General features: G+C 35.5%; 1 protein-coding gene across 1 annotated transcript in view; it reads left to right on the top strand.

The window, feature by feature from the left end:
• The window catches only part of VPS13A (vacuolar protein sorting 13 homolog A), a 270154-nt gene that overhangs the window by 216106 nt on the left and 38459 nt on the right, over positions 1–15589 (top strand). Inside the window, 16 exon segments of the mRNA XM_035723481.1 lie at positions 577–730; positions 1245–1391; positions 1593–1674; positions 2512–2581; positions 3389–3494; positions 7904–8017; positions 9085–9227; positions 10335–10416; positions 11448–11561; positions 12419–12464; positions 12467–12493; positions 12585–12635; positions 12638–12730; positions 12733–12743; positions 13258–13303; positions 13410–13533. Of these exon segments, the coding sequence (XP_035579374.1) occupies positions 577–730; positions 1245–1391; positions 1593–1674; positions 2512–2581; positions 3389–3494; positions 7904–8017; positions 9085–9227; positions 10335–10416; positions 11448–11561; positions 12419–12464; positions 12467–12493; positions 12585–12635; positions 12638–12730; positions 12733–12743; positions 13258–13303; positions 13410–13533 (1410 nt within the window).

The following is a 15589-nucleotide window of genomic DNA, read 5'->3' as shown; positions in this document are numbered from 1 at the left end:
CTTAGTGTGTTCCAGGCCTGCCTGCCTCCTTGCTCTTCTTTGTACACTATAGGCGTGCTCTGCTTTTGAGTCTTTGTTGTAGCTAGTCCCTGTCCCAGGAATGCTTTTCTCTTGTCTGCTGCATGACTCCCTTATCTCCTGTGAGGTTGCTGAAGTCCTGTCTTGTCAGTGACACCCTGGCTGAGCACTCTGTTTCAGTACTGCAGCCCCCATCACTTTGGCGTATCTCAGTACTCCAGATCACCCTGTCTTACTTTTTTTTTTTCAAAAGCATTTTCACTTCTTAACTATATTAAATATACAAATTTATTATATTTACTATTTATGGGTCTGTCACTCCGTTAAAATAAAGCTCTAGGATGGCAAGGATGTTTACTGATAATATCTCTACCACCTAAATAGTGTCTGGGTAAAAGTCTAAGTATTGATTGAATTCTTATTTTTAAATCAGTAGTGTACTTGCGTATAACTGAGGATATTGTAAAATTTTACTGAAGGTTTTACAATTCATGTAATAAACCAGGTAAAATGAAAACGTTTATAAATTAGCACCATGATTTTTCTTTCATATATAAGTTCTGATGTGGTTTGGGAGACAAAGCCCAAGAAGAAGGCAAGATGGAAGCCAATGAGTGTAAAGCACACTGAGAAGTTAGAGAAAGAATTTAAGGAATATACTGAATCTTCACCTTCAGAAGATAAGGTTATTGAATTGGACACTAACATTCCGGTAATATTTAATATATAATAAAAATATAATTTTTACCTGTTGTAATTAGATGAATCACTAGTGAACTTTTAAGGAAAGTCTGGTTTCCTTACAAAACAATGAATTCTGTCATATATACTTTATACAAAATACTTTACAGGAATAATTGTCTGTATTAACAACTCAGACTTTCTCTTAAGATGCTAATGAGATCTATTCCTTAGTTAACAAGAAGCCAATATGTTGTTTTACTTATTATACTTTTTAAATTATTTTTTCTTTTACGACTTTATTTTTTAGTAAATTTATATAAAAAGATACAACTAAGCTATAAGGATTATATGAACATTTTTGTGAGTTGTGTTGGAAAGATCCAGTCTAAACCTAGTCAGATTGTAAAGATCCAGTCTAATCAACTATTTAAGCTACTGTTTTAATTAACATTATCTTTAAAGTTTTCAGTACAAATTTCTAATTTTAATCAATTATGAATACAGAGAAATACAACAGTCTGGGGGGGGCGGGTATTTTTCAGGTTCGCTTCACACCTAGTGGTACTAACATGAAAATTCTGCAGCCACATGTAATAGCTATAAGAAGAAATTATCTTCCAGCATTGAAAGTAGAATATAGCACATCCGCACATCAGTCATCATTTAGAATTCAAGTTTACAGAATACAGGTGAGTCTGAAAAGATAGTCAAATTGTGTTCATAAGGAACATAACAATAAACCAAATGTATTCCCATGGCCTCTCTTACCTAGTGCTTCAGTTTCTGTGTGGATCTAGACTGCTTGATTCCTTCTACTTATTAAATCCTGTTATTCTAGTCGGGTTCTGTAATTAACATATTAATATACTGACCTGTTTTTATTTTCTTAGATCCAAAACCAGATACATGGTGCTATATTTCCATTTGTGTTTTATCCAATTAAACCTCCCAAGTCGGTCACCATGGATTCAGGTTTGTTTATATTTCTAGATTGCCATAAAAATGTTTGTAGCCTCTGTATGATTTATTTTATTATAAAAACATGAAATGAAACCATTCTCAAGTTTAGTTTCTGTGGGATCATTAGAAAATTAAACCTCTTGTAAAGGGACAAGTACTCAACTAAGGTCAACAACACATTGAATTCTGAGGAGAAGATTAATTAGGAATATATATTTAAATTTTTAGAAATATTACTAATTTGTAAATTCCTGATTTAAAAACTACTAGGACCTTTGAATAAATTGTGAAGAAAATCAAATTCAGAGTGGTTTCTAACCATGGAAAATGTCCTGTATTCTCAGATGATTGTAAAGACAAGTCTGTTCTTCCATCCTCTGCTTCTCCCTCATATTCCTTCTTTCTCTGCTATCCCTCTTCCCCTTTCTCTTTCCTCCCTCCTCCCCTTGCTTCCCACCCGCCACCTCCCCACCACTGGCTCTGAACTATCTAAGGCGGTATTGATAATCTGCTTGGAAGCTGTTCACCATTGCACATGCCTAAGCCCCTCTACCTGGAAGTCCAGGACAAGACCCTGAAATCTGTGTTTTCAGTGTTTCCCTGGTGATTCTAATGCATATTTCTACTTTAAGATTACTAATTTAAGGATTTATCCTTAAAGTGAATATAGATACTTAAAAAAAAAATCCTGGGGTCTGAAATAAGACTGTAATCAATCTTACAAATAGTAATTTTAATTGACACTCATGATTTAGTAAATCTTCATTGTGATGTGTATTAAATTGCAAGAAAATGCTTATCTTTTGCTTAAAGCATCATGGGATTAATCATATTTATTAACTTTTGTAGCTCCAAAGCCCTTTACAGATGTCAGTATTGTCATGAGATCTGCAGGGCATTCCCAGATATCACGTATTAAGTAAGTGTCTTAATATATTTCTGTGTGTTTATTTACTGTTTTGATTTAAATATGTGAATTAATTATACTCTTTAAAGAATCGATTTCAGGTGAGGCAAAGGTTTACATACAAAATATTAAATTATAAAGATTAGGAAAATCTGTTTTATAATCTTGAAGAGTCAGAAGGCTGTGAATGAAATGTACTTATATTTTATTTTCTCATTTAAGTTTTCTATAATTACTGCATATTGTTTTAGAAACAAAAAAATGGTATCTTAAAATTGTCACCACCCAGTCTAAGAAATAGAATATTGACAGAAACACCCATTGATATGTTACTCCCCTATTTCTTGTTTTTTCCACCCTGTCAGCCATGATAAACACTAACTTCATCTCTTACGTTTTAAAATACAATTTTATTGTACATATGTACCTAAACATTATGCTTCTTAGTTTTCCTTTTTTTCCTAATTAAAAAAAATTTTTTTAAACTGAATGTATACTTTTAGGACTGGATTTTTTCATTCAACTTTTTACCAAAATTTATTATTTTTGCTGTATTCGCTAGAGTTTATTATCACTAATGTGTAATATTCTGCTCTATGACTATATACCACAGTTTACTTACCAGTTTTCTCTTCATAGGCATTTTCACATTTTGAGTTGGTTGCTATTACGAACAATGTTGCCATGACATTTTTATTTGTTCATTTAGAAAATCCTAAATTTCAACATTCTAATAGTTATCTAATGCTTTTTTTCTTACCTGATTTTCTTAATGCACTTAATCGATGGTTTTTAAATGTTTTCTGCTTTGTATTACAGGTATTTCAAGGTGTTGATCCAAGAAATGGACCTCAGGTTAGATCTTGGGTTTGTCTATGCTTTAGCAGAACTTATGACAGAAGCTGAAGTGACTGAAAAAACCGAGGTAAGATTTAGAATGCTAGCATTGACGGGAAGCGTTGGGGAAGGAGGAGGACTAAAAAAATTATAAATTTTTAAAGATATTAAAATGGTTTCGATCCATCTTAAAAATAAAGTTTTTAAATTTTTCTTATGCTGCTACGGTGGGTAAATTGGTAGAAATCACGTTTTCAGATTATAGATGAAGAAAGCAAGACAAGTTAAAATAGCCTTTTGAAGGTGAGTTAGCGAATAGGAAAAGTTTTAGGCCAATAGTAGGGAGAAGTAGTCATGGTTCACATCACTGTTTTTTCCTTTTTTATTTTCCTGGGTTACTTCTGTTTTGATGAATAACTTAGAAATTTGGGTGTGACAAGAATATTCAATGAGAGAAGGGATAAAAATAAAAGGTAGTATCTTATTTGTGACTGATGGAAAGACTGTAAAATCACAGTGATGGGGTAGCTCAGATATGATCTCTTTTTCAGCTGTCTTCATAAAAAGAATTCTGAAGATAATATAAATTATGTGGATAAGGACAAAGACAAATATACTTTTTTTATCTTTCAATAGCAGTTTATTGAAATACAGTTCACACATCATACATTTTAATCATTTGTGGTGGACAGTTCAGTGGTTTTTAATGTATTTACAGAATTGTACAGCCATCATTACTATCTCATTCCAGAACATTTTCATCCACTCAAAAAAGAAACCATCCCAGTCCCATGCAACCACTAAGGTACTTTGTCTATAGGATTTCTTGTTCTAGATATGTGGAATCATACACTATGTAGTTTTTTTTAATGGGCTTCTTACACTTAGCATAATGTTTACAGAGTTCATTCGGTTGTAGCATGTTTCAGTACTTCATTCCATTTTATGGCCAACTAATACTCTATCGTTATGGATATATTCCATATTATGTATATCCAGTACTCTGTGGATATGCCACACTTTGTTTATCCATTCATCAGTTAGGGATGCTTGGGCTATTTCCACATTTTGGCTATTATGAATAATACTGCTATGAATATTTGTGAAGTTTGAAATCATAAAAAATGTATGATTCTTATTTCAGTGCATCATCATCAACATTTGTTTTCATCTATCCTTTGGATTCTAGCCATCATAGTGGGTGTGAAGTAGTTGATCTTGGGCATCTTTTGATGTGTTGATGTACCACTTACATATTTTCTACAGAGAAATGTCTGTTCAGATCCTTTGCCTTTGCTAAATAGGTTGTCTCCTTTTTATTGAATTGTAATATTCTGAGTACAAGTTCCATACCAGATAAATGATTTGCAAATATTTTCTCTCATTCTGTGTGTTGTTTTACTTCCTGATGTCTTTTGAAGCACAAAAGCTTAATGTTAATGAAATCCAAATTCTTTTTAGTTGTTCATGTTTTTGGTGTCATTTTTAAGAGTCCTTTGCCAGATCTAAGGACGCTTGACCGACTGTTCCACCCAGGCATCCCAACTATTAATCTTATCAGGGTCCTCTTGTATGTAATAAGTTGCTTTTCTCTTCTTGTTTTTAAGATTTTCTCCTTGTCTTTGACTTTCAGCAATTTAACTTTTATGTATCTGTTGTGAGTGAACCTCTTTCCATTTATGCACTAGGAGTTCATTTGGCCTCCTGGATATGTTACTGTTTTTCATTGAATTTAGAAAGTGTTCAGCTATTACTTCTTCACATATTTTTTCTACTTTTTCTCTTTTCTCCTTCTAATACTCCCATATTGTATATGTTAGTACACTTAATGGTGTACCACATTTCTGAGACTGCTTATTTTTCCTCTTTTCCTCTGTTCTCCAGATTGCATAATCTTTAACACTTCAAGTTCATGATGAAACATGTGCATTTAATTTAGCATATAATGAAGTGTTTATATTTCTTCTGTCAGCTCAGATACACTGTTAGGTTCTTCTAGTGAATCTTCCATTTCTGTTACAGTTCTCAATTCCAGAATTTCTAATAGATTTTTTAATATATAATTCTTCTCCCTCTGTATTGATATACTGTTCTGTTTGATAAGACATGGTCATCATAATTTCTTTTACTTTTCTAAATATGGTTTTCTTTAGTTCTTTAGATTTTATTTACTTATTTGATAGCATGAGAGAGCACATGCGGGGGAACAGCACAGGCAGAGGGAGAAGCAGACTCCCCGCTGAGCAGGGAGCCCCATGTGGGGCTCGACCATGACCCGAGCCGAAGGCAGATGCTTAACCGTCTGAGCCCCCCAGGCACCCAGGTTTTCTTTAGTTCTTTGAACATACTTACAATGGTTACTTGGAAGTATTTTTCTTTTAATCCAGCCTGGTCACATCTCACATGCAGTTTCTTTTGCCTAGTTTTTTCCCAGTGTATGGGTCATACATTCCTATGTCTTTGCATATATCATCATTTTTGGTTGGGAACTGGACATTTTAGATGATACACTATAAAAACTGGCTACTGGTTCCTCTCTCTCCAAAGCTTATTGTTATTAGCTTATTTGTTCATTCTATGACTGGTTAGATTTTTTTATTGAAGTCTATCCTGCCCACACCCCTGACATTTCCTGCATTCTTAAGCTTTGGGTGTTGCTCCTCAGGTGAACATCTGGGATACTCACCCTTACCCTGGAATAAGTGGTTTGGGGGCGGGGCCCTCTTCCTCTTTTTCACAACCACACTAGCTATTGAGCTCCACTAATTGCTGGCTGATTGCTTTATTTTTTTTTTTCCACAGTACCTTAGGCCATAAATTGTTCTGCAAACTAATCAAACTTGGGCTTTTTTTTTTTTTCTTTTTTGAAGGAATTGATCTGGAGATCAGTGTTTGATATCTGTTCTAGCCCCAGGGGGACCCCTTTAAATTGTCTCTTTCCCCATTTTTATCATGAAAACTAAGAGACCTACAGTTTAGCCTGTATCTTCATTGAATCAATGATTTTCCTGATAGTTACCTTTCCCTATGACAGTCACTGTTTCCTAAAGCTCAGGCTTGAACTTCTTCACACTCTCTTGCAGTTGAAGGCAGTTTCTTTGGGAAAAGATAGGAGTGAAAGTTTCCTTGCCCCCAGGTCAAACTGTCTGAACCAGAGCTTCAGAGCTGGAGGTGGACAAGAGGGATGAGAACCCAGCACTCTCGTCGGAGTCACACCCAGGCAGAGCCTTTGTTCCCACGAGTAGAGGCTGGGCAGCTGGAGGGAGCCCCCACGTCCCCCATGATGTAGCATTAGCAGCTGGTAACGGGGCAGGGTAACAAATGCTAACATCTTATGCCTCCCGGGAAGAAAGTACTCCTGACTGGAGACTGGGCAGAGAGCGGGGGCTTTGCATTCTTGAGTGTAGCAGTCTAGAGGAGAGTTACGGCCTGTTGAACTAGGAGGGGATCTGAGAGAACGGTACTTGTTCAAATACTACAGATTCACTTTTCTTACCAAATTTTTGTAGATTTTCTTGAAAAGATGTTTTATTTGCATCGCTTCTCGGCCTTTTGGCTAAGATCAAGTGAAAAGATGTTTTATTTGCTTATACCATTAGGTTCATTCATAGTGGCTTTAAATGTTTTTTTAATTTTTTAAATATTTATTTATTTTAGAAAGAGCAAGCATGCAGGGGGCGCATAGAGGGAGGGAGAGAATCTCAAGCAGACTCCCCACTGAGTGTGGACCCTAAGGCAGCACTCCATCCCATGACCCCGAGATCATGACCTGAGCCAAAACCAAGAGTCAGATGCTTAACCAACTGAGCCACCCAGGCACCCCCAATTTTTTTTTTTTTTAATTTCACCAGTTTCACTGGGGAGCTGGTTTAAAGAACCCTTCACACTGTCATCCCAGAAGTCAATTTCCAGATCCTATACTTTTAATAAGGCTATCATTTTAATATTATTGATGATAGGTCAAAATGTGAACTTTGGGGCCATTTCTCAACATACAGAAGTAACTTAAATTTGTGCTTAAAAGAGAATTAATGTTGATTACCAAAAATAAAAGCCATAATCATCACTTCATACAACATCATTTTCAGTGCCTTCCCCTTTTTGATTATATCGTGGACCTTTGTAGATGTCAGCGAGGTATTTACTAAAAAGCTACAAATGAACTATGATTATATTTAAAGAAACAAAGATTCCTAAGCAAGTGTTGATGCGCTAGATTATCATAGCCTTTTGGGATAACTCTGTAGTCCCAAGAAGAAAAGCTTGGTGTTTTTTAATGGATTAGATGGGAACAAAGAAGAAGATATGCTTATCAATTTGTGAGTTAGGGACAAAGCTTTACTAACAGGTGTTCGGTTCCCTTCTCATGCAATAACTTTCTAGTCACGAACAGTGTTGAATATGGATGTTACAGGGGAGTGTTCTGCAGTGTCTGAGCTGTTGACTTAAATGCCTCATACAGATCCTAAGTTGTTAATACTTTTTGTTTCTTTATAGATCGAACTTTTTCATAAAGATATAGAAGCTTTCCAAGAAGAATATAAAACAGCTTCATTAGCAGATTCATCACAAGTCAGTCTCTATGAATACTTCCATATATCTCCTATCAAGGTAGGGGAAATAGAAGTCATTTTTATCATCCTCGATAATCTAGGTCTGTTTGGGGAGATGAGCATATAAATTATGTTCTCTGTTAGTATATAAATTCTGTAAATAAAGTAAAGTAGCAGGAATAATCCTTTGAAATTTTTATTTACACTTCTCACAGTTTTTCACTATATAGAAATAATATTGGAGCCACCTACAACATGTGTTTATATGTTTATACCTTGACCTAACATTTTGTTACCTTAGTTTTCTGTTAACGTATTTAATGACAGTTTTCAAAATTGTGTGTGTGTGTGTGTGTGTGTGTGTCTGTTTATTGGTATAATTGACATATGCATTAGTTTCAGATGTATAAGGTAATGATTTGATATTTGTATACACTGTGAAATGAGCACCACAGTAAGTTAGTTACCATCCATCACCACACAGTGTTAAAAAAAGTTTTTTTTCTTGTGATGAGAACTTTAAGATTTATTTACTCTCTTAGCAACTTTCAAATAATGCACTATAGTATTACTAACTATAGTCTGTAAGTTTTAAATTAATTCATGAAGTAACCTTGATTTAAGAAGTGAAGACTGAATGGAACTAAATAGAAGTTCTTAACACAGAGTTTCTGAATTACATAACACTGAAGAAAATTATTGTATAGCTATGCATATATATACACACATACATAAATGCATACAATACAAAAATGTGAAAGTTTGTTTTAACTGATTGCAACATGCTAACTTAATTCTAATAGTTGAAACACTATTTGAGTTATTTTCAACAACTTCAAGTTCTAGATTATTATTTTTAAAAAAAAGTATAAAAATTATTATTTTCATAGCTTTACCAAAAGAATTGGATTGAGCCTAAATACCGTATTAGCTTACATTGCTGAATTTAAAATTTAAATAGAGCTGTATTGAATTTTAAATTCTTTTAACTTTTCACTTAATTTCGGCATAATCCAGGTAACTTTGAAATCTTGTGTAGTAAATTTAAAATAAGAGTAAATTTTAAAGGTTAAAATTGTCATCTTGAAGATAGTGCTTTCAATATTTATCTCTTTATCTCTTTAGTTGCATTTAAGTGTTTCCTTGAGTTCGGGCAAAGAAGCTAAAGATTCAGAACAACAGGAAGGACTGATGGCCGTTCGTTCTTTAAATCTTTTGCTGAAGAGTATTGGTGCCACCCTTACAGATGTACAAGATGTAGTTTTTAAGTATGTTTAATATTCAAATCTATAAATTGATGAAAAGTCCATTTTATATTTACCTAAAAACTTTACAAGTGAAAAAGTGTGTAAAGGATATTGGAGGTCATAGACAGGGGTTATTATTAAATCATTTCCTTAAGAAAGAGGGAGAGAGGCCATACAAGTTTGTGCATCATATAAGGCCTTTCTGGCCTATGGAAGGAATCCTAAGAAGCTGTGTATGCCCAGAGGTATGGTGCTTAAACCATGTGGCTTCAAGGCTTCTAGGATCGAGATTCTTCAAAACGTATGTGACTAGAACAAAATGAATGCCATGATAGGGGAAGTGAAGGTATTCGTTTAAATGTTACAGCCAAGAATATACATTTTAATGTGAGTTATAATGGAGGCTATTAGGGTATCTGAATGGAGACTTCAGATGAGAGTGACCTTTTCAGGTAGCACCCAGAACTGTTATTAAGAACCATAGTAAGAATCAGTGAGTCCAGTAGGATGTAACTCTAAATCTAGATAAAGTTAGGTAACAAATTAAAGAACATAGGTTTGAAGATATTGGGAATGGGATGAGATTTCTCGTCCAGCTTCTGTTTTACCAGCTAACAGAGAGCTTCCCAAGCAGTGGATCCATATATGCTGTGAATAGGTTAGCAGGCAACCGACCTTGGTTCCTCAGCTGTCAGCTGATCAGACGGGACCTGCCGCAGCTGAAGTCTGGCCGTTCTTGAGCAGCCTCTTCCGTTCACCTCAGCGTGCCAGACATTTTCTGTGTGGGCCATGACAGGGCAGAGTTGAAAAATCCAGTCCGTGTCCGTGAGTGGGATCCAGAGGGCTCTGAATCCGCTAAAGGATGTAAAAATACGTATATATTGATGGCTTTTCTGAGGATAAGATCCATAGTTCTCATGAGAGTCTTAGAGAGTTCTTTGACCAGAATGCACATATGTAAAAGAGCACGTTTTCTGATTCGCTTGGGAAATGTAAGGAAAGGAAAGATTGAGAGAAAAATTCTAAAGAAAATGAAACCATTCATGAATATTAAAAAAATTCTCTTCCCCTCTCTCCCTCTTCCTCTCCTTCTACCCACACCCTCACACATATTTATGTGTTTTTCAGGCTTGCATTTTTTGAACTGAACTATCAGTTCCATACAGCATCTGAACTACAGTCTGAAGTAATAAGACACTATTCAAAACAGGTTTGTCTGAGATTATTTTATAAAGGGACAGATTGATATAGTGAATCTGTGTCTGTACATGTATAATGTAGATTTGACAAGAAAGTGAATAACCATTTTCAAAATCTTAAAAATTTTTTTTTTCTCAGGATTGAGAAAGAAATTGAGCCGTGCCACCATTTCAATTTTTTGCCTTTCTGTTTTTTAGCCACTGACAGAAATGTTTTCTGGATATGTGTGGACTTAAACAAGTATCTTTAAATAAAATATTAACTAATGCACCAAACTTACTTCAAAAAAATAGTTTCAAGGGAAACTATTAGTAACTAACTGAATACAGGCTATTTTTAATGTAATTATGTTGTTGAGTCAGTTAGGTGTGTTATTTTAATGGATTTTTTTTCCACCTTTAGAAAGACTCTAGTATCTTAGGATATAATTTATAGAGTGTCTGAGACCGCTGTTCTGTAGTGGACAGAACACTAAGCCTGATTCAAGGTGTCTGGGTTTGGATTCCAGTTTTGCTATTTACCTACTATGTGACACTGGGCATCATTTGACCTGTATGTTTCTCCAGTCTATAAAATGATGGTGGTAATAGCAACTGTCACACATAGTTGTAAAAGTGAAAGCATTTTGAGTATTCTAAAGCTTTAGGTAAATATGTCGTATTATTTCTAATACTCTAACACCAAATAACTTTTTAAAAACAAAACTAGTGAGCGCCTGGGTGGCTCAGTCATTAAGCGTCTGCCTTCGGCTGAGGTCCTGGTCCCAGACTCCTGGGATTGAGCCTCGCATCAGGCTCCCTGCCTGTGGGGAGCCTGCTTCTCCCTCTCCCACTCCCCTGCTTGTGTTCCTCTCTCACTGTGTGTGTCTCTGTCAAATTAAAAAAAAAAAAAAAAATCTAAAACAAAACTAGTGATAAATAGGCTGATATGGTGTAGGTGTTGAAATTGATAAGGATGTTAGCCTAAAAAAAAAAACTGGATGTGTGTACTGAATATTAAGATTTTTTTCTGATTGAATTAATGTTTGTATTTCATTTTTAGGCCATTAAGCAAATGTATGTACTCATTCTTGGACTTGAAGTTTTGGGAAATCCCTTTGGCTTGATTAGAGAATTTTCTGAAGGTGTGGAAGCGTTTTTTTATGAACCGTACCAGGTAACAAAATAGTTATTCTTGCATTGTTTAATATATCTCTAATACTTTTGAACAAATAACGCATTCCAAATTGTTAACTTAAAAAGTAGGTGTAAACAGATTTTTGGGAGACACAACAAAAGAACGTGATTTTGCAGCAGAGAACAGTTAAGAGGTTTTGAGAAAATTTGGAGGGAAATTTTAACCCTTTTCCCTCAAAATTTAAACTTAAGACTTCAGTAAGATCTACTGAATTTTAAGTATTCTGTTAGAATATTAAAGGTGGGTAAACTTTTTCTGTAGTAGAAGTGAGATCACCATGGGCAGGCAGTCTTGCCTTGCACTGTTGTGTGGGACAGGAAAAATAACTGCAGGCAGACACTGTGCAAAAAAGCAGTCTTAACCACTGGCAAAAATTATGATTGTTTTGTGTCCCTTAACATTTTCTGTTAAAATATTCAAATCTCTCCTACTTTGACTTTTAAATGTAGAGGGTAATGAAAAAGTAAAACTGTTACTTACATTGTTTAGTATATTTAAAACATAAGAAATATTAAGAACTAAAGTGCATTTATTTCTTTTACAAAAATTATCAAGAGTAGTTTGTGCTTATGTTCTCATCCTGTAACTTACAGTTTGAAGCAAACATGATTTGTACACGCTGGTGAATAGTCCTATTCCTGAGTTTGGATCAACTTATTCTTTGTACTTCCAATGTCATGAAATATCTCTGAGAATTTTGTTCATGTGAAGTTTTTTGCTGGTGTCACTTCCTCTAGGATATTTTTATTTTTGTCACTACTGCTTTCTTCATTTATATCAATAAGTTCACCTTTAAAAGAAAATGTAACCTTTGTTATTATTATTTGACCGTTTAGGGAGCCATCCAGGGTCCTGAAGAGTTTGTGGAGGGGATGGCATTAGGATGAAGGCACTAGTTGGTGGAGCTGTTGGTAAGAAAGAGAATGCCTGCTCTCAGGTATGATTATGCTAAAAGTAATGATACCTTTGCTTTTAACTAAAAATAATTATCATTTCTGCTAGGTGGATTAGCTGGTGCTGCCTCCAACATCACCAATGCTATGGCTAAGGGGGTTGCGCCATGACTCTGGATGAAGACTACACAGAAGAGAAGAGAGCCATGAATAAGCAACCAGCTGGTCTCAGAGAAGGCATCACTCGTGGAGGAAAAGCTTAGTGTCTGTTAGAAATTTCCCAGGGTCGTGAACCCATCAGGGATTATCTTTTTTTTTTTTTTTTTTTTTTTGAGAGAGCGAGCATGAGCAGGAGGGAGGGGCAGAGGGAGAGGGACAAGCAGACTCTTTTCGCTGAGCAGGGGAGCCCGACCTGGGGCTCAGTCCCAGTGACCTGAGCCGAAGGCAGACACTTAACTGACTGAGCCACCCAGGCGCTCCTCAGGGAATATCTTTTAAAGCTACATTCTTCGAATAAGAAAATAGACATTTAACTTGCACTCCTTCAAGCATTATTTAGACATTGGAGGAGCAGTGAGTTGTGTCCTATATAAAATAAGTCAGTAGCCTCTAAAGCATTCTCTTTAGCTAAGATACTTAGGCAATGTATTTCTAGATGTATTTCTGTTTCAGTGCTTTCTAGATTCTTACGGTGTCTAGAAAGCAGAATTCTCTATTTTTTTGTAAGCCAGACTTGGTTCTTTAACATCATGACAAAGTTTTCGATTGTGCTTTTCCTCTAGGGTTTTGTAAGTGGCATAACAGGAATTGTTACAAAACCAATCAAAGGCAAGTATATTCCTTTGGGTGATCTATATTACCAGGTCTTTCACAAATTGATTCTGTTTTCGTTCTTGATCCACTTGCCTAAACCTTTGTCTTTTTTTCTTTCTAGGAGCTCAGAAAGAAGGAGCAGCTGGTTTCTTTAAAGGCGTTGGGAAGGGTTTAGTTGGAGCAGTAGCAAGGCCAACGGGAGGCATCATAGACATGGCCAGCAGTACATTTCAGGGAATAAAAAGGTAAGTTCTCTTTGGTGGAAGATCTGAGTAAAATGCTTAAAACTATGAGAAATAAAATAAATCAGCTGTATGACTTAAGGCCCTTAGTTTTGAACCTTATGGCAAGTTATGTATTATCTTCCTAATTCCCCTTTAAGTTGGTTTCCTTTGTATCATTTCACCATCACAGAGCTCTCCTTTATTGGTCGTTCATTCCCAGCAGCCTTGGCAGGAGAGGTTTGGCAAGTTAAGCAAGCTTTTACTTACTTATTATAAGTACATTATAATAATGTAATGCTATATATATGATATACATATACTATATATATGTAATGCTATCTACATATATAATAATGTAATGCTACGTATATGTACACACACACACACACACCCATGAGTTATAAAATTAGCAAATATAATTAGGAAGTAAAGAAGGGCATTTTAGATTCCTGGTTCAAACTCAGCTTGTGTTCCCCTCCCTTTATGATCTTACTTTGTTATGAAACTGTTACATCTATTTCCTTTATTTTTCTTCATTTGTGCAAATAATTTTAAAACATGCTCTCTCGGGGCACCTAGGTGGCTCAGTCGTTAAGCGTCTGCCTTTGGCTCAGGTCATGATCCCAGGGTCCTGGGATCGAGCCCCACATCGGGCTCCCTGCTCCCACTCCCCCCTGCTTGTGTGCCCTCTCTCGCTGTGTCTCTTTCAAATAAATAAATAAAATCTTTAAAAAAAAAAAGTGTTCTCTCTTCTTCCAAGTTAAATTGAGCTTAGGATTGAAATTTGATAGTTGCACTATTTTTTTGTTTTGTTTTGTTTTTTTAAAGATTTTATTTGTCAGAGAGAGAGAGTACAAGCAGGGGGAGAGGCAGAGGCAGAGGGAGAAGCAGGCTTCCTACTGAGCAAGGAGCCCGATGTGGGACTCGATCCCGGGATGCCGGGATCATGACCTGAGCTGAAGGCAGCCACTTAACTGACTGAGCCACCCAGGCATCCGATAGTTGCACTGTTGTTATCTCTGCTCTAGAGATTTGTAACACATAAAACAGTTGATTAAATTCATGCTAATGGGACCTAACTTAGAAAGTTAGGTGGGTCAACATCTCCCTAATATATTCCTTCCTTCCTGCTTTATAGAGATAAGTAATGTCATCATATGAGCTGCTCCCTCAAGTTAGTATTCATATTGCTTACTATAATTGGGTGTTTTCAGTTTTGTAATTTAGAGTTAAGATGGGGGCAAAAGGTTCAATCTCTTCTACATGTTACTTTAAATTCACAAATAGAATTTGTTTACTTGTCATCAGGGAAGGCTCAGAACTCAATGAAACATAAGTAATTCAAGATCTAGAGAGAGCTATACAAGTATATGCCCAGAGTTGCTAAAATAACCTTACATTTTCTAAATTTTATAATCTGTACTAAGCTGCATTACCTTTAAGGATTAATGTAAAGTAAAAAATTTTTAATAAAACATTTTTAATAAAAGTAAAAGTAAAACATTTTTAATAAAAATAAGACTAAGAACTATTGAAGATGTACTTGTGAAGAAGGATATTAAAAACAGAAAGGGGGTGCCTGGGTGGCTCAGTCGGTTAAGCATCTGCCTTCAGCTCAGGTCATGATCCCAGCATCCTGGGATCAGCCCCATGTTGGGCTCCCTGCTCAGTGGGAAACTGCTTCTCCCTCTCCCTACCACTCTCCCTGCTTGTACTCTCTTTCTGTCAAATAAATAAATAAAATCTTAAAAAAATAAGATAAAAATAAAACCAGAAAGGAAAAATGGGCTATGAGAATAATATATAAGAATATAAATGGGCAAATAAAATCTAATTGAACTGTATAAAATCAAGATTGGAACCAAAATATTAAAAATAATAAGTTGCAATCTGAGAAGTGAATAATTGGCATTAAGCATTTTCATATATTATTTACAAAGGGGATATGCTCTATATTCTACCTAAGACGTGTATCAACTAGACACTCTTTTAATCACGCAAGGAACCAGAAACAACCATGATTCAAAGCTCCTGTCCACATACAGCTTACATTCTCTTGGGAGAGCAATAAACAAAA

This window comes from Zalophus californianus, chromosome 13 (assembly GCF_009762305.2).
Source record: "Zalophus californianus isolate mZalCal1 chromosome 13, mZalCal1.pri.v2, whole genome shotgun sequence".
NCBI classification, from domain to species: Eukaryota; Metazoa; Chordata; class Mammalia; order Carnivora; family Otariidae; genus Zalophus; species Zalophus californianus.
Note: the sequence above shows the minus strand (reverse complement) of the source record. Positions and strands in the feature narration are given on the sequence as shown.